This window comes from Strix aluco, chromosome 28 (genome assembly GCF_031877795.1).
Source record: "Strix aluco isolate bStrAlu1 chromosome 28, bStrAlu1.hap1, whole genome shotgun sequence".
Classification (NCBI taxonomy): Eukaryota; Metazoa; Chordata; class Aves; order Strigiformes; family Strigidae; genus Strix; species Strix aluco.
This window is the reverse complement of record NC_133958.1, coordinates 6,866,808-6,885,282: the sequence shown is the minus strand read 5'-3', so window position 1 is coordinate 6,885,282 and position 18,475 is coordinate 6,866,808. Positions and strand designations below refer to the sequence as shown.

At 53.2% G+C, this 18,475-nt stretch overlaps 1 protein-coding gene across 4 annotated transcripts in view; it reads left to right on the top strand.

The window, feature by feature from the left end:
- Positions 1-18,475, top strand: part of ZMAT4 (zinc finger matrin-type 4) — a 94,042-nt gene that overhangs the window by 15,644 nt on the left and 59,923 nt on the right. For 2 of the 4 annotated variants that reach the window (XM_074808108.1, XM_074808109.1), the window contains one exon: positions 16,386-16,577. In XM_074808108.1, coding sequence (XP_074664209.1) covers positions 16,386-16,577 — 192 coding nt within the window. The remainder of the gene's footprint in view (positions 1-16,385; positions 16,578-18,475) is intronic. The other 2 variants (XM_074808107.1, XM_074808110.1) reach the window with 1 other exon arrangement.

The following is an 18,475-nucleotide window of genomic DNA, read 5'->3' as shown; positions in this document are numbered from 1 at the left end:
ATAGCGGGGATTTTTTGAGAATTATTCCTTTTCAAGAAGCAACTTTTGACCAAAAGTCAGCATCTTTTTCAGAGCCGTGAGCCTCTAATTGACTCTTTTTCATTGTGAGGTGTTCTTCAGAGTCGGGAGGGCTCCCAGAAGCCCCTCAGAAATCACCGCAGGGTCTGAGACGGCCCAGCCAGGCCGGGGCTGCTGGGGCTGGTCCGGGCTGATCCTCGCTCCGGGTGGCCTGGGCACGGTCGGGTCTGGGTGTCTCGCTTTGTCTGGGTTAGGCTCCCAAGGAAGGAGGTGTGACTTGAGATCCAGAGCTGGTTTGAGAGATCAGAACTGGGCCAATTTCTAGGCCAAAATGGGGCCGCTCATGTTCCCAAGGGTGGATTTGGGTACAGAAATGCATGAAGGTTGAGGATCCCACCTCCCTCCTTGCACAGGTACCTTCCTCGGCTGAACACGGAGGGGCTGTCTTCCTGACAGCTGCTGGGCAGGTAGTGGGACATATGGAAGCTTTATTATTCCTTACAAAGTGTGAAAAACACCCCTTGCTGCAAAGTACTGGAGTTGCGTAGTGCAGACGGGGCTGCCCCCAGGAATAGCAGCAGCTTCAGGAAATGAGGAGGAAGGCTTTCCTCCACACCGTGCCATCTCCTCCTCTGCAGAGAGCATGTACTGTGTTTGCATCCCCTGAAGGAAGGTTTAACAGAGCCAGGCTTTGCCGTGTTGGTTTTGCAGCTGTGACCTTGAGGCAGCTTGGGGATGAGACTGGAGAGGCACCGGCTTAATGGGACGGTGCATCTTCGCCCCTTTGTTTCAGTTCTGCAATTTCTGGGGCGCTCTGTTGGCACCATGCTCGATGTCCCCAGCCCTGCAGGGAGGGATGTGCTGAACGCTCCTTTCCAGGCTCGCTGGGATGGCGGAGAGGCCAGCGCAGGCCGTGGGCTGCTGGAGGCTCCTCACGCCCTGCCCAGGACAGCAGAGGCCGATGCCCGCAGGGTGTCCTGCTCCTTCCCGCAGGGTACTTGAGCAGTTTGTTAAGTGGGTGCTTATCTATAGCCATATATGTGGGTAAGTTTAAAAAGTCAAGAGGAATTAAATACATATTTTTCTGTGCTGTGGCTTTTGTGGGAGCTGTGTACAGGAGAGGAAAGGGTTTTCCAGGGTCGCTCGTGCTCTGCTGTCTGCTGGTGCCTGCTCAGCCTGGCTCCTGCACAAGAGCGTTTGGGTCTTTGTGTTTCTGGTCACCTTGCAACAGACACCAGTGGTGATTCTGCTCTCCCTGCCTTTGCACCTCGTTCTGCTGACAGCTGCATTTCTCCGCAGCTCAGAGGTGTGAATGCTTCTACCTGCCACCACCTTCTGCTCCTGCAGAGCCGGAGATGGCGTTTTGCAGGGGCCTGGGGCCGGGGGGAAGCCATGCCATTCGCTTCCTCATTTATTAATTAGAAAGAAATAAAGTTGCAGAGAGATCAGATTTTGAGAAAGACCCAGAGTTCTAAAATGCTCCCAGAGGATAGATCCCTAATTGCTCTCTAATTGCATTAGAATTTAATTTGTTGTTGTTTTTACTGTAATGTTCCCATTTTTCTCCACAGTTTGCTTTGTTTCATTAACTAGAAATGGCTGGAGATGAATATTCTCAATATTAAAACTTGCCTGTTATGCAATGCTTGACAGATGTTAGCCCTTTACTGTGCTGCCAGGGGACACGGGTGGCTTGGCCCGTGCTGGCTGTCGGGCTCCCCGTGCAGGGGAGTTCACCCCTGTGGCGCAGCGTTCGCCTCGTGACACCATTTTGCCTGTTGTGTGCGAGGTTCGGTCCTGGGAGATTCTTTGCAAGACTTTGCGGATGTGGTGGTGCCGGGTGAAGGGTCTGTTGTGCGAGTAAGGCAGGGTCGGTCCCCCGGGCAGTCGCTGGCCGTGCACGGCTGCGGGCACCCGGTCGGGTGGGATGGCGCCGGGGGGCTGCCCTCGGCCGGGCAGGGGTGCTGAGCGGGGCACAGGGACCAGGCAGGAGGCAGAGGGCTTGTGCTGGTCGCGAGGGGCCTGCTCTGGAGCTGCGCGTCGCTCCCGGAGGGAGGTGGCGGCTGTGGGTGGGTGCACGGTGGGGTGCACGGTGGGGGGCGAGGGCTGCGGTGGTGGAACACACCAACCTTGGGCGTGCGATGGCCCCAGCCCCGTCCCTCGGCCCCGTCCCTGGGGGACGAGGGGGAAATCGGAAAGTGAGGGGTGGTTGCTGTCCTCCTTCCAGACACGACAAAGAGCCGAGCTGAGCTCGCCCCAGAGCGGCTCACGAGCAGCAGCACTTCAAAGGGCTCGTTTAATCCGTTTCTCCAGAGCACAGAGCGGAAGCGGGTCTGGAAATGCAACTGGGAAGCTTCAAAAGAGGCTTTCAGGAGCTTCATTTGGAAAGCGATAGGGGAGAATAATATCACTCCTCTTAATTGTAAAGGAGAAATGTATTTATTTTGTCTTGTTAAAGAGGAAATGGGGTTGAAGATGCAGTTAAGCTTAGACCTTGCTTCTTGCCAATACGTGTTTGTTGATGAAACAAATCCTCAAGGCAGGAGAGTATAAATAAACCTTTCCAGTATATCGGCCTCTGCACTTGGGGCCCAGAAGGTGTCACCTGTCTCCCCTTCGATCTACTTGGTTATATATCACATACGTGTTACCTGTGTGTATCACACAGGTCTCTGAACAGGGCCTCGCCTGCCCGTGAGCTGGGTGTGATGGAGCTGCACGCGTGGCTCTCGAAAAGTGGTATCAACACTAGGAGAGGCAGGGAACTGTGCTGTGAACTTAAAACTGCTCCTAAATTTGATCCAGCCGCTTAAAAGCAGTGGGTGGACTTGGTGGCAAAGTGAGACATTGGTATTTAAAGCTGTCTTGAAGGGTACAGCCGTAGACATGACACCCAGCAGCTAGCTGTGAATATGAGGCACGCAGTGGTTTCAAAATTATATAAAGAAAATGGGAAAAGCTCTGATCACTGGATCTGCAGCACCCAGAGCAGCTTGTCAGAAACCCCAGGAACAGGCTGGAATTGAACACCCACTGCTTTTGAAGCTGTAAATTAACCGGTTAAACCCCCCCGTCGTATGGGATGCGGTGCAAGCTCCTCTATTATTATTTGAAATATAATAAGCACGTATGAGCTGACGGTATGAGCAAGAGAGGCAGAGGCTTGCGTGGCCTCTGCACGGCCGCGGTGTTGAGGCCAGCGTGGTGCAGCGTGGCCGGCCCGAGCCCTGGGCTTCCAGCCACTCCGCTCCGCGGAGGTGCTGCCCTGAAACGCTCCGGGGTCTGTGGACGGCCTGCGTGCTCTTGGTGAACAAGAGGGAAACTGGAACGGTTAGTGGAGTTTTTCCTTCCCACCGTGAAAAAAAATAAGTCAAAAGGCTCGTGTGTGTGTGCACGTGCCCCTGCGTGTCGGCCGGCCGAGCCGGTCCGTGGTTGGGTCTCACAGCAGATCCAGCATGGTTCTTTGCGGCCGGGGCTCGTCCCGTTGCCACTCTGGGTGCGTGGGGGGTGGCCGTGGCCACGCTGGGGTCACGCCAGGCTACGCACGGTGCTCGCGAGCAGTGCTTGTGTTCCCCCATCGGAGCCGGGCTGAGCCCCGGGAGCGTTCCACCAGGTCTCGGCTGGAACCGTGAGTCGTGGGACGCTGACGTCTTCCACGTCACGCTCACCACCTCTTTGAGCTTTACAGAGTCTTGGCTTCAGTGACGGCATGTGGCAGAGACAGCCAGAGTTTAGCATGACTTAAAATGAAAACTAATTAATCAGTTTTGTGGTTTCCATCCTACAATGTCACTGGTGAAGGTGTCAAGATGATAACTGTGGATCCAACTGCTCATCTGAAAATACTGAGCGATTACACAAGTTTATGACAATATTATTTCCTGCTGCCTGAGATGCTTCATGATACTGCTAATTGTAGCAATAATTAATCTGTCTAATTTTCAAGCACATCGCTGTAGTTCACAGGAGTCTGGCAGGGACAGGAGCCACACAGAGTATGGGGACCTGTTATTTTCTCTCTTTAATTGTCAGACATTCTTGCTGTGCTGACATGAAGAGGTGCTGGGCTGCGGCCCCCCCTGGTCTGCGGTGCTGCCCTCGCTCCCGGTGGTGCTGGCTCCTCCGGCACCGGCTGGGGGTTCATGGGGATCCCCTGCATCTGGGGACAGGGTGGTGCTTGGACGGAGTGTGAGGAGGGAGGGACGGGAGGAGCGGATTTGTAGCGCGCCGCTCCAAGGCTGGGCGAGAAATGACACCGCGAAGCAGGATGGAACCGAGTTCTTGGTGCCATCTATGGTTATCTTTGCTAATTCGTATTTATGAAATTCTTGGGGAGTTTCACAGTCTCTTTCTGCAATGCAGGCTGGTTTGTATTTCAGGCTTTTTCACATTGCCAAGTCCTGTTCGGTTTCCGAGCAAGCTCTGCTGCTGCTTGTGCTGAGGAGGTCATGGGGCTGTTTCCTGCTGTCTCTGCCAGTTGATGCAGATCGTGGTGAACCCCATTCCATTCAGTTTTCTCCAGAATAAGTCACGTTTTAATGAGCGTTTCAGTCTCATCTGGCTCCGATTGTACCAGGTGATGCTTTGCTTTGGGAATTTGGTGTTAGCTGGTGGATGCTTTCCTGTTTCTCAGAAATCCTCTACCACCAGGTCTTGACCTCTTTGCTTCTGGCAGGTGGAATAGCTGAGGCGCCTCTTCAGTCTGCTTTTTTGGAGAAGTCTGCACCTTTTCAGAAGCTCTGGATCTGTGCGTGCCTGATGCAAAGATATTTCCCTGCCCCTACCAAAGCACAGGGATCTTTTTTGGTTTTGCAGAACATATGAAAAGCATTTTTCAGCCTTATTTCCTCTCTAGGGAGAAAGGAAGGCTGATGGTCATGACTGAAGGATAACTTACCCCACTTTGAAAACTGATGTTGTAATGAAACACATTAACTTGTTTTGATGCCTTTCTATTGCTTCTTGGTACCACAGGGGATGCCTAATAAATAGTGTAGGAATAGGAGTCCCCAGACTATGCAGAGAGGGGGAGACCTTTCCAAACCCTGGAATCAGAGCTGGTCTCCGAAAGGAGCAGCCAGCGCCCAGCCTGGAGCGTGCCTGACTCCGGCCCTTCTGCAACAGCAGTTTAGTTTCTCACTGATGAAAACAGAATAGTTTGCATTCCTGGAGACCCTTTCACACGCGGAGCTGGAGCACTACAATGGGCATTGATGAACCATTACTCATCTGCTGGTGAGGGACAGAACAGTGTTGTGGGTTTTTTTTCCAGAGGGGAAAATGCAGCATGAATTATCTGAGTGGCTTGCTGAAATGCTCCCAAGTACGAGGCAGATCTGACATAAAACTTAAAAGTCCAGCGTGCTTCTGCTCCATGTGGATGAGCATGGGAGATGCTCCTGCTTCTTAGAAGAGAAGGAATGTAGATGCAAAGAAAAGAAGGGTTGTGCTTTTTCTTTTTTAAATAAAAGATGGGCAAAGAAAAAGAGAAGACTGTAGGAGGGATGTAAATGTTTTATGTTTTACTTAAGATAAAGCTCCTTGTTGTTTGCTGTTGCACACAATGCTAATTGACAGATTACATGATAATATGAAGAAGTTTAATGAAATCTGCTGATACCCTTTAGCGGATGTGGAATTTGGATGTGCAGTTAAATTAGGCCGGGGTTTAGCTGCTCCGTGCTAACTAGGGGACTTGGATACAAAGCATTTGCATTCCTGGTGTCTTGTTTCTAAATCATTTCATTGATTACAAAAAGCTCTGCTATAGCAGGGGAGCTGTAGCTGAAGGGACCAGAGTCCATCAATCATTACAAGTAGGGAGGGTTCCTGCCAGTGCTGCTTGGCTGCCTCGGGGAGACCTGGGCTCCTATAAATCCTCACCGGGTGGCACTGGCTGAGGCAGCTCCGGCTGGCAGATATTGGATGTGTCGCGGATGGATGAAGGACTGTCCCAGGGAGGGGAGAGGAGCTCAGCCCACCCGCGGCAGCTCGGATGTCAGCGAGGATAATCAGGAGCATCTCTGCTTCTGCTGCCGCTAACTTCGTTAACCTTTGCTGGGCAGGGAGCTTTTAGTACTGTCGGCAAGCAAGCAGTGACATTAAACTGATTTGGGGTTAGTGCTGTTGAGGCTGAAGCTGGTTTTGGTAGGAGGTGCTGTAGCTTAGCCAGCTAGGCCTGCGCGCAGGCTTTTATCAAGGAATCCAGTATTAAAATAATCCCCCATCAGTGATGGACAGATTTGTTCTCTGAAGGCTTCTTCTAAGCTCGTTGCCACCTTACATGGCTTTGCCTCTTGGCTTTCTGAGCTGAAGCTGATGGGGAATGACAAACCCTGATTATGCAAAGTACTGGAGGCTACGAGCTGCAGGCACGGGATTCGGCTTGACTCGCTTCCTACTGTTTTGTACTTTATTAGGGAGCCACAGGAAAAAGTAGGTCCTGCTTATCCAAAAATAAACGTGGTGTCCTGATTGTAATTGCAGAGAAAGGCTGCGCGGGAGCCGCTCGCCGGCTTCTCCCCCCGCTCAGCTCCCGCTGTGGCGCAGCCCTGTCACCGACCCGCGGGGCAGGGACCGGGGCAGGGCAGCAGCAACCCCCCGACTTTCGGGGTGCCCACAGCCTGGCAGCACAGACCATGCTCCGGGGAGGCTCGGAGACTATTTATGTGTCTTTCTGTGAGAAACCACCGTTTCCATAGCAACCGCAAGCATCACATGGTAACCCTGGCTCCGCAGCATGGGAGCCCACAAGGCGCCTCGCTGCACCCCGTGCTCCTGGCCCCGCGACGCCCAGACATCTCGGGGGGTCCCTGGGGGGTGTGGGGTCCTGGGGGAGTGTGGGTCCCCCTAGAGGCTGGGGGCAGCATCCTGATCGTGGCTGGGGGCACCACGAGAGCTGCCAAAAACGCATCCCTGGGTGGCAGGGGTGGGTGGGGAGAGGCGCGGAGTGGGGAGCAGTGGGAGGATTTAAAAGGGGAGGCGCGCAGGAGGGAAAGGAGCGGGCGCCAGGGCTTCGTGCCAGGCTATGTCGGACCAGGCTTCCTCCCCAGGCCAGGGTTTAGTTGAGCGCAGTCTGTTTCTGCAGGGAGGTGCCGGCAGCAGAGACGTCCCTGGTCAGGGTACCCTGTTCCGTGCCCGTACCAGCTCTCTGCAGCTCAGCACAAGTGAGTCCCTCCCCTCTGCCATCTCAGTACATCAGCCCCTCCATCTCGCAGTGCAGCCTCTGCCGAAGCCTGCCCGGCTGTCGTAACCCTTTCAGGAGGTTTCTGGGCTATCTCTGCTGCTAAAGGGCCGAGCTTTGCCACCTGTCCGTGCTGGACTGAGCCCCAGGGCCCTGTCCTTGAAGTGTGCAGGCTGCAGAATCGATGCCCTGAGGTGTGGAGTGTGATTGCTCTTCGTTCAGTTCTTACGAACTTTCTTACAGCCGTCACAATATATCAATCTTCTTTTTAAAATATATTTTTATTCAAGTCAGCACATGTTTGCAATTAAATACTGCCACACGATGTAGTGTGAATAATTAGAACAATTCCTGTGTATAACCAGATACACGCATTTGTAGGGAAGGGATGGTGCCACTCTCAAAATTGCAGCGTAGCTCCCTTTGAACTTGGCAGTTCCTTCCTTCATCCCCCCCCTGAGGCAGCTGCTGGCACAGAGGGCTCACTCTCTGCGGCAGGCACAGGTCTTTCCTTGCTCTCCAGATCTACGCGCTGTGATTTCCTTGGCTTGCCCTTTATTCCCACCTCAGAGAGGCAGCAGGTCAAGAAGGCACCGGCTGGACGTTACCGCCACGCGTAAGCTTCCGTCTGTCACTGCTCCGGTGCCGGCTGGGTGCTGCGCTCTGTGCCGTGATGGTGAGGGGATGCAGAGCCCCCCGCACGCCTGGAGCCTGGGCCTCGCTGCTTTTCTGCCTGGAAAACATCATCTGCCCCTCGAGGCTTCCCTCTGGCCAGAGGGCACTGCCTTCCCTGACCCATTCATCAGTGGTTTTCTTGGTTCTGCTGTTTATAAACGGTACCTCGGTGACACCTCGATGAGGTGAGGAGGTGGGAACATCTGGCAGTTGTCGTCCTCCCCCCGCTCACGAGTCCAAGGGGAATTCAGCGAGACATCCCTGGCGAGATCCTGCTCCCACGGCTGAATCCCACGCGGAGGAGCACGCAGCCGGCCCCTCTTCCCGTGCGCCCGCTCTCGCGGTCCTGGGCAGCGCTCTCCCAGCGCGGGGGAGCGAGCACCAACGCCGGCACGCTCCCCTCCGCGGCGTGGGAGCCGTGAGGCTCCTTCAAAAGCCTCATCTCCATCCATGTGAAGGACACTGTTGCTGTCTGAGTATTCTAGTCCTGGCAAACATCGAGAAGGAGATCCTGGCAGAGGAGCAATGTGGCTGCTTATGCTGGGGAAAGTTGGGTGCTTGGGGTGCTCGGGTTGAGACTCGTCTGCACTGAGGCTCCATCTCCTCCCTGTTGCTCTCTGCAGCCTCTCCTCTGTGTTTCGACACATGCAGCAGACACGTGCAGGATCTCTCCTGCTCCCCAGCTCATGCCACACACAATCTTGTTCTGATTTTCAAGGTTCCAGTAAAGCGTGTCAAAATGCATCAAGGGTTGAGTGCAGAAGTGAAGCAAATTGACTGGAGAGGATTTTGGGAATGGAGGGAGTAGGGAGATGGCAGATAAACCCCAAACCAAACAAGACCTGCAGGGAGGGTGAAGTGTGGCAGAGGTGACCGATGTGCAGCACAGCTGGAGGGACATGGAGCATCTTTGGTTTGGCAGGAGAACAGGAAAAGCTGAAAAGAGCACACACATCTTCTGAAGATGTGGCTTGTAGCGAGCTCTTCGTGGGCAGGGACACCGTCACCATCCCGCGGGATTGTCCGGGCTCCGATATGGCGCTCGCTGGCGAGGGCCCTGTCCCGCCTCCCCTGGGGCTGCAGAGGGAACACAACAAATTCAGGTGCCGGCACAGGCAGAGGCCGCAGATCCCACGGCTGCGGATTCGCCTCTCGCAGCAGGCCCGGGGCAGGCTGGCGGGTCCCGTCCCGTTGCTGCGGGAGGTTCTGCCCCGGGGGGCGCTGGCGGTGGAGCCCCATCCCTGGCCACGCTCTCGGGGCAGCTGGCGGTGCTCCCCGCGCCGGCAGGGCTGTGGCCCCGGCGCCCAGAGCGCTCCCTTCTCAAGGTGATGAAAGTGGGAGGAGAATTTCACTGGTGGAAGAGGCTCAGCCGTCCATCACGCTGATAGTGCTGGGAAATGAGGCACTTCAAAAGGCAGTATTTTGCATTTCTGCAGATGCCTTGATGTAAGTGCAGCAACAGAGTTGCTGAAAGCACATTAATTATTAGTAAAGACTTTTTTTCTTTTTATTGCAAGACAAATTAAACAACAGAAGAAAACAGGAAGTGTTACACGAGATGTTAATCCATGGGAGAGTGACAGCAGCAAAAGCCGCAAATAATTCATAACACGAAAATCAGGACATTTAATTTTTGGCTTGTTGTTTGCAGTTGGCATTCATGCACATGCTCCGTTGCCACTTCTCTAGTGCTCCAATCTGGAGGTTTCAGAAGCTGTTAATACTGGGAAAGGTGATTAAGGCCCTTGAGAGTAAATTGGATAAGGGACCACAGTTTTTTCTTTCCTCTTGACTGGAAGAAACCAAGTCGCTGAATTCCGTGCTTTGTCGTACAGCGCTCCTTGTCCTTGATTGTGCAATAGGAAAAACAAACCCAAGCAGGAATTCCTGGTGATCAGTGAGCACCTCGGTGGCCAAGGCTCGGGACGTTCAAGCCCCCGCGCGGGGCAAAGCGCTCCGGGAGGGCCCAGCACCGCGGGGGGGCCAGGCTGGGGGGCTGATGCACCCCAAGGTCTCAGGTACCCGTTGGTTGAACGACGGTGCAAAGGCAGTTTTGTTGTATCCGTTGATCTTGCTGTGGCTGCTCCCGTGCACACGTGGGAGCGAGTTTGCCCCGGTGCTGGAGTTGTTGCAGGCAGGGGAGTGGTCCGAGCCTCTTGGGGGGAGCAGCCCTGCACAGCTTGGGGGATGCTCCCCTAAACCTGGTAGCTGTGTTTGGGGGTGGGCTGGGGGGGAAATTTGGCACTGGGAAGCAGTGATTTTAAAAAATTAAAAAAAAAAGTTCAATCAGAAAGGCAGAAATGTAGCTGGAAGCAGCCAGTGGGAGGCAGGGCCGGGGGGACAGTGGGAAGCAGTTTCCTTTCGGCGGAGCGTGGCGAGGCGGTGCCGTGCTCTCCTCTCCTGCTCGCCCCTCCTGCTCGCCTCTGGATGTGTTGCACAGGTCACTGCCACCTTCTGCTCCAAGTCCCCTGGGTCTGCCCGGCCCAGGCTGCCGAGGAAGAGGTGGGGTGTGCGGGTCTGCGGTCGCAGCAGCTGAGTTGGCAACTTCTGGGGCGTCTGCGTGTAACATTTATCCTGTACCTGAGGCATGTGGGGTAAAGTTGAGACAACAGTTACCCGGGGACTTGGCTCTGATCTCAGATTTAGATCCCTCATTTGCTGTCTCCATCTGACACGTCCCCTCCTGAGCTGTTGCTCTAAGTGCTGAGGGATCTGCCGGCGCGGGCGCTTGCGAGCAGCGCAGGGGGGGCGTTTGGAAAAGCTGCAAACCGTCTGCTTCTGACACCAGGCTGGTCGGGCGAGGGATGGTGCTGCGTCTTCAAACTCCCTACCCTGAAATGACATGAAGTCGTCTGCAGCTTCTCAGGGTTTTCATGGTTTTCTGCTTATTGTCAAAAAACAGAAGTAATTGACAGTGAACAAGGGTAGTCTGTGAAGTGATATAAAAGGCAAAACTTAGAAAAGCTCTGTTGTGTTCATGTTTGCCGTGTACTCTGGAATTTCTGCTACCAATCGTGAATTTCCCATTACTAAAAGAACTTCTTTTCTGTTCACTGAGCTCATTGCTCAAAAAAAAGGGGCGATGAACTTGATAACGGGGGTATACAGCAATAAAAATAGAAGTGACTCACTGAGGGAAGATTGCTGGAAAGGAGATTACAACGGCATTTATCAGAAACATGATGGGAAGTATTTGCTAGCAGTGACTGCAGATCGTGCTTCTGCGCCTGCTGTGTGAGTGAGGAGCCCGAGGGCTGTCTCGGCAGCGAAGGGCCGTGGCAGCTCGCACCCATCCAGCTGGTCCTGCAGCGGTTTTACTGTCCTGGCTGGGTCTGGGTTGCAGAAGCACTTGCTGCAGCTGCACTTCCACCGCTCTCCTTTGTGACACGCTCAGCACGTGTCCGTGGCGGGTGGGATTCAGCTGGTGCAGAGCATATCCTTAAAAAGGAATTTGGCTTTGAATATGCCTCTAATGTCAATATGTGGATTGCCGACCTCTAAAATTTAATGCAACTTAGTTAGCATCTTTCTGGCAGTTGCCAAAAACTGGAGTCAGCCCCATCAAATTGATTTTCATTAAGCTGTTATAGACACTGAAACTGCTGAGAATTGTAGCCATATGGCACAAGGTATTTAAAGTGAAGTCTCTGATGACACCGTTTGCCATTCCTGGAGATGCTGAGCTGACTTGTGCAGAGGTTATTGATCTGGAGCAGGGAGGGGGCCTCAGCACTTGAGTGCCAGCACAAGAGGCGATAATAAACCCCACTGAAAGCAAAGTGATGGGTGTTTGTGGTGGAGGCCCCGCTGCTGGCGTCCCCACTGGAGGAGGAGGAGACCAAGAGTTTCAGATATTTAGACCTTGGTGTGCAGACAAGTGCTTCTCCTCCGCTGAACGGTTTGAGTCCAGGTGGCAGGGCTGCGGATCGCACGTTAGTTCTTCAACTGTCAGCAAGAAAAGCCTCCGAGAGCGTGCAGGGAACGTGTCCCTCCTTGGGCAGCACCTGCGGTTCTCCTCGAGCGTCCTGGAGGTGCGTGGTGCTGCACAGCCCGGGCACGCTGACGGCTGGCGGTGGAGAAAAACCCTTCCTTCCATTCTGCTTTTTGACAAAGATGGGCTGTGCAGTGGGGATCAGCCAAAGGCTCTAGTCAGTTCTAGGAGCTGTCAGGCACTTGTAGGCAGGGAGAGTCAGAGTGGAATTAAGTGATTAGAAATATATAAATATTAATTGCTTATGAACTCCCTTTATGACAGTTGCAGGCAGAAGAAGTTAATAAATCACTGCTGGGATTGACCCACAAAATGCTAATGCAGTGTGTATCTGAGAGAAGACAAAAGGGGTGGGGGGGAAAGGGAGCTTTTCTGGAGCAGAAAAGCACTGTTTTTAAGTCAGGTACCCACACAAGAAAGCTGTTTTCTTTTTCCCAGGGCTTCATGTCTAGAGTCTGCCTCTTGCTGCAGAGGGGAGCGATTTGCACAGATGCCATCAGCTGGCCACCCGCGGTGGCCTCGCTGCGGTTACAGCGTCTCTGTACCGTCCTTTTGTGGGGAGCAGACAGGTCCCTCGGTCGGCTCCCGCCCTGTAACGGGGTCTCTGCGCAGATCCCCAGGGAAACACCCGCCCTGGACCTTTCCCGGGGTCTGGTGGCACCCTGGGGACCGTGGCAGCGAGAAGCCGTAAAGCCCACGGCGCGGAGAGATGCACGTTCGTGCATTTGTTTCACTGCATATTGCCTGGACATCCTTTGGAGGTGCTGCTCTCGTGTGTTGTCGTAGAAAGCAAAATAGAAGAGTACAGAAAAAAATATATTTTAAGAAAAGCAAAGGAACCAGCTAACAGCCACCAGCCATAAAATTATTCAGAGCCAGCAGGTTGCACCAACCGGTGAGTTCAGTGTCAGCCCTCGGGAGGGACTCTGGGCAGCAGGGCTGTACGGGAGACACAGGTAGGAGCCTACTGAGAAGGGGAACAGACCTTTGCTCTTCTATTGCATTTATGTGGGACAAGTCTGTTTTCTCAAGTCAATAGCTGGTACTTGAGTTTAAACTTGCTCTCAGGCTTTCTAGGTTTTAGTAGCAGCTTTGCAAGGGTGATTTGTATAAATGGCTGCCAGTGGTGGATTGCATGGGTGGAATCTTCAGTGCTAAGGTGAATCTATTATTTTTGTCAAACCCTTCGTAATAAATTTTGCCCAAAGCAATTATTGTTACCAGAGCTTTCTAATTATTTTAAGTAGCCAAGCTTACATATGCTTGAATCCTCTCCACAGTTCAGCCTAATATATTCATGCAAAAGCATGAAGGAGGCTTTGCTTTCGTTTATTCTCCTGTTCCCCCTAATCCTCATCCCTCATTCCTCTGCCTTGCTGTCTTTCATCACTATTAAAAAGCAGTGCATGCAAAAACAAGCAGTGAAACCCTGTGCCAGGATCCTAAGTATAAGGAGGACACTCAGTTAAGCCTCTGCTCTCTGAGAACTCTGCCATCCTGCAAGCTTTAGCGATCCTGGTCTTGCCGCGCTCCCCAAGGGCACAGAGAGCTTTTGGGGAGCCGTGATCGCCTGCAGCATCGCTGCTCACTTGTGCCTGATCTGGTCCCCAAACAGCACCGGGGGGAGAAGGGTTGCCCCGTCCTTCTGCCAGGGGTTCAACGAGAATGCAGCAACTCGGAGACGAATGTGGGGCCCGATGAGCTGCTTGAGGAGGTCAAAGCAACCTGGTGTGCCCCCGCGGGGCGCGGGGCGAAGGCACCCAAGAGCTGCTCCTGGTGGGGACGCTCAGCGACAGCCGGGCCGAGCAGCACGGTCCCACCGCGGGGAGGATGCACCCGGCAGTGGGCAGGGGAACAGGAGTGGGGGGGTTGTCCCAGGCCACAGCCACGGGGTTTGCTGTGTGGGTCGGGGAAGGGACACGGCGAGAGACTGCTCTGCCTTTGGGGGTGTGCTGGGGCAGCGGGCACGCGTGGCTCAACGCCCGTCCCGTGCGAAAGGTGGGTCAGACCGTGTGCGGTGGTGGGAGAAGGCAGTGGCAGTAAAAAAGAGCCTAAGGCGAAGCAAGCGGGGGACAAGCCAGCCCTCGGTGGGACCACGCGGGTGCTCCCGAGCCACTGCCAGGAGCTGCTGAGGGCCCGTGGCCACCTCGAGCGGGGCAGCGGCAGAGCTCCGGCGCTGCGGCCGAAGGGGACGAGCTGCGTCACGGTGGGGATTTACTGTTCGTTAAACTCGGCTTTCCGTGGCCTTGTGTGGCAGGGTGGGACCCGCCAGCGCTGGGTCCCTGCAGGGACAGCGCGCGGGGGGGTCCTGGCTGTAACTGTGCTCTTGGAGCGTTCCTCGAGGGTCTGCCGCTCCAGAGAGGCTTTATTAGGTAACGTGAATCATGCTGCATAATATTCACATTGTCAGCATAATAACTGTGTTCACCTGTTGTGATGCATTACATCCTTGTGTAGTAACAATGGCATATAAAACCTAACAGGCAATATTGAGCCTAACAAATCCTATACCTGTATCAGAAGTTACTGCTTAGAGAAAAGACATTAAATCCTGTTCTGGATAAGCCTGTTTAGCCCCTGCTGCTGTAAAGGGGGGACAGACAGCTCCATTCATATGCACATATGTTAGAGGCAGAATAGACTTGGGATCTGTTATCAGAGCATGAAGGGCTAAGCTAATACTGAGCAGCTTTTGATTTACTTTGATTTTTGCAATGAGAGTTTATACTGTGAGCGCTGCAAACTGCATGCAAATGAAGGCGACACTACCTGCCTCTGTCGTGGTTGCTGGATTGAGGTTTAATGAGATTCTTTGGTTGCCGTGCGTCAATCTGTTGTATTTAAGCGAGATTTCTTCCCCCTGCTTTATTTTGCCTTTGATGCAATTTTGCAACACTGCTTGTTACTCCTAAAAGGGTCTTTGGTGTCTTTGAAAGTTTCTTAATGCAGCTTTTCTCTAGACAGGATAAATGAAGATTAAACCTAGGCAGATAGCAAGAGAAAACAAGCAGATGTCTTTGCAGGATCAGAGAGCAAGGACACCAGCAGAGGAGCTCTGAGATTTGTGTCTTTTGTCTGGTAGATCATGAACACCCGAATAAACCTTTTTCTGGAGCTGGGAGCACGTCGGTCTCTCCAGGCTGGGAGTTCTGGTGTCGGCTCAGTTGCTTGTTTTCATAAAACGTGCAGGGATCTTCATAGTGCTGAGACCACAACACTGGGGGGTTCGGTGCGGCCACCTCCAGCTCAGCAGCTCTGGCTCAGCGTGCAGAAAGCCTCGATCCCCGAGCCCAGGGAACAGGCCCCCTCGCCTCAGGGCGGGGCCTGGGGGGTCTGGGATGTCCGCAGCCCCGAGGCAGAGCCCCAACCCCGAGCCCCGCTGCACAGCCCAGCAATCACAGGTCTTTCTGCACCTGGTTGTTTTTCTGCTAATGACATCTCATAACTTGTTCATTTCCATGTTGTTTTTCTTCCCAATCAGTGGAACAAAATCAATAAAAACTGTATTATCAGTCTTCATTATGCCCAGGTTTGTTATGATTGTGAATTAATAGACTTTATCTTGGCATTAGTCGGAAGGCATTGGCCTCTAATTTCCCTTTGAATTGCACGGGGGTTTTTGGTTTTTAAATACACTGTCTGTGAAGATACTTTGGTGTTTTCTGGCTCTGCCTGGGTTCAGCCTTTTATAAGCCTCAACTTTCCTGATGCACACCTTGGTTATCAGTTCCGAGTTGGACACCTGCAATTGTTTGTGTAACAAGGAAGGTGTGAACAGAGAACTGAAGTGTTCCTGTGAACCAGGTCACTCAGCGAGCTGGTGGTGTGAGCACAAGTGTCCTCGTCGAAGCTGTGGGGAATGCACAAATATTTAAACAGCTGCTTGACAACAGCACAGCCCAGTAAATCACCCAAGCAATTTCCTTTCATGTCTAAATTGAGAAATATAGCAGAACACCCTTTTAGCTTAAAAACACCTTCCTCCAGGTTGTAATAGGTTTGGTTTTATGGAAAACTCTTTATCAACTCTTTTGTGTGGTATCACAAATGGTTAAGTGTGTTTCGAGTGGTCTATGCTATCGCTGGTTATGTTTGTGGTATTTCTAGATATGGAAGGTAGTGGAGAACAACAGCCACTTACAGCTGGAGCTCACCATGAAATACAACTGCGGAGCAGCACAGGAGCCTGCGCCGTGGCTGAGGGTGCGGGGCTGGGGGAGCTCCCCTGCTCCCAGCAGTGCCTGGGGACTGTTGTTGGGCGAGGAGTGAACGCTGGGCGCAGGCTGGTTGTGCGTAACCCCGGGGACTCTGAACTCGGATGTTGGGGGTGTGGTGGGGACTGTCCGTGTTTCACGTTTGCACCTGTATAAAGTTGGTTTCATTCCCTTGTGACGAGAACGACTCGACTCGAGCGTTGCTTTGCCCGAGTCTCCGTAGGGACCCTCATCGAGCATGTTCTGTTCTGCCTGCCTTCTGTAACTGATTCTGCTTGTTGCCTCTCCTCTCTGTTGTGAACAGATGAAATCGTCTGACATCGACCAGGAATTATTCACTGAGAGTTACTGCAAAGTGTGCAGCGCGCAGCTGATATCCGAGTCCCAGCGCGTGGCCCATTACGAGGTAGGCTGCTCCCTGGCACCTCTGCTCCCTCGGTCTGTAACTGCCCGTCGCTGCCTGTTTCACAGGGTGACATCAGCTGCCACCTTCCCAGTAAGTAGCGACGCCAGCCTTTAAACTTCCTCTCCGAAAACTCAAGATTCAAAAGACTATTTTTCACTGGCGGCATCTTATTCTGTAAATGGTGTCACTGCAATGTTGTCTGCTGCATGTCTGGTTTTTTTCTTCTGTCTGAATTTGCAAAGTCAGGCTGCAATTTGGACGTGACTGAAAGCTAGTTTTCAAAGAAACATAGTTAGCAAGGAGATCAATTAAGAGTTCAGCAAAATGAAATCAAGTTTTTATATTAAATGTGCTGCACTGTGCTTTGCTGAATCACTGATTGTGCAGAGAATAGTAATTGTGAATGTATTTAAGCACTTAAGAGATAGGCAAGCAATAAACAATTAGAAAGGATATATTATTAGAGCCATGTTAAAACAGCAATTAACAGCACTGCATATCTTCAAAACAAAATTAAGAAAATTCCTATTAAACAAGGGAGGAAATTAGTGAGGGATATGCTGCTGTGAAATCCTTCAAGAAGGGAAACCCTCTGCCTCTCTGTGTCTTGGCACCTTCTCCCTGGGGCCTGGGGAACGTGCACCGAGCAGCTCCTCAGCAGCGGTGTGTAAATCCTCGTCACGGTGAGGGGCTGTCTCGGCGTTAACCTGGAAGGAGAACGGGAATCTTCTCCTTTGTGTTCAGATGAAGAGGAGGGTGCAGGATGGCTCTGTGTGCCGGTCGTGTGCTGGGGGTGGGAGCGCAGTCAGTCGCCCGGCGCGTGGCGTTAATCGTGGTGGGAGCAGAGGACTGTCCTCCCCCGGTGACACCAGCCCGTGCGGAGGGAGGGTGGGTGACACGGTCTAGTCTCTCCTGGGTGACTCCAGTAGAAGAAGGGATGCTCGTGGAGAGGGACGTCTGCTTAGCTGTGTCTTGCCCCTGCTTTTGAGTGCACTGAGACTATCAGTGTCTGCAGTATTTCAACAAAACCAGAATCCGTGCTGAGAGGCCTGGAAGATGAAGTTTCCTAAACCTGCCCTGATTCGAGTGTTTAGCAGTGGATATACAGGGGAGACATTTGTCTTGGTGTGACCAGTGGAGACGTACAAGAAGCTTAATCAATGTACGGCATCAAGGATGCTGTGCTGCATGGACGAACAGCGCGAACAGTAACGCACGTTTACTTGTAAGGCACTTTATGTGTCTGTTTTGGTGAATTTCTTAAGACAACTGCAAATGCTCCCCTGGCTGCCCTTGGCGTCAGCAGAGATCCCCGCAGCCGCGGTGGAGTCTAAGGCTGCAGTTGCAGGGACACCTTCCAGGTCCCGCTAGCGGGCGATGCAGGTGCCAGGTCCTGTCTACAGGAGGCAGAAGTGTTGCCGCAGGAACAGGAGCAGGGACTGGTGAGCAGCAGGGTGCTCAGCCAGTCTCTTCTCTTCTGCGCCTGTAATTGGAGGTATGAGCTGAATCATTAATTCATAGCAGATGTTTTTGAAATGTGGAAAACAACACGGTTTTCTGTTGTATATTTCTCGTGCGAGGTGCCGTGCTCGTTTGTCATCCCCTGCGAAATCCCAGCAGATGCTGTAGACGTTTGGCACAATGATGTCGTTACTGAACCTCGCCTGCCGGGTTGTGTAGCGCACAGCAGAGGGTTGGGGAGGGCGGGGGGGACGGCCCGGCCCTGCCTGGGGGTCTCTGGTGGCCCCAGGGGCTGCAGGTGGCCCCTGTCCCCGCAGCGGCCTCTGCTCTTGGCGCTTCGGAGCGTCTGTTCTGGTAGCGTGCATCCCCCTCGTGCCCCGCTGACACAGGAGGGGCTGAAAATCCGCTCCGAGTTCTGTGGGGAGGGTGGTGCTGGGGGCAGGCGTGCCCACGGCTGCTCTGGCCCCAGAGCTGTACCCGGGATGGTTTGGGTGTTTCCCTCAGGCTGCCGATGCGTGAAGCCGTCA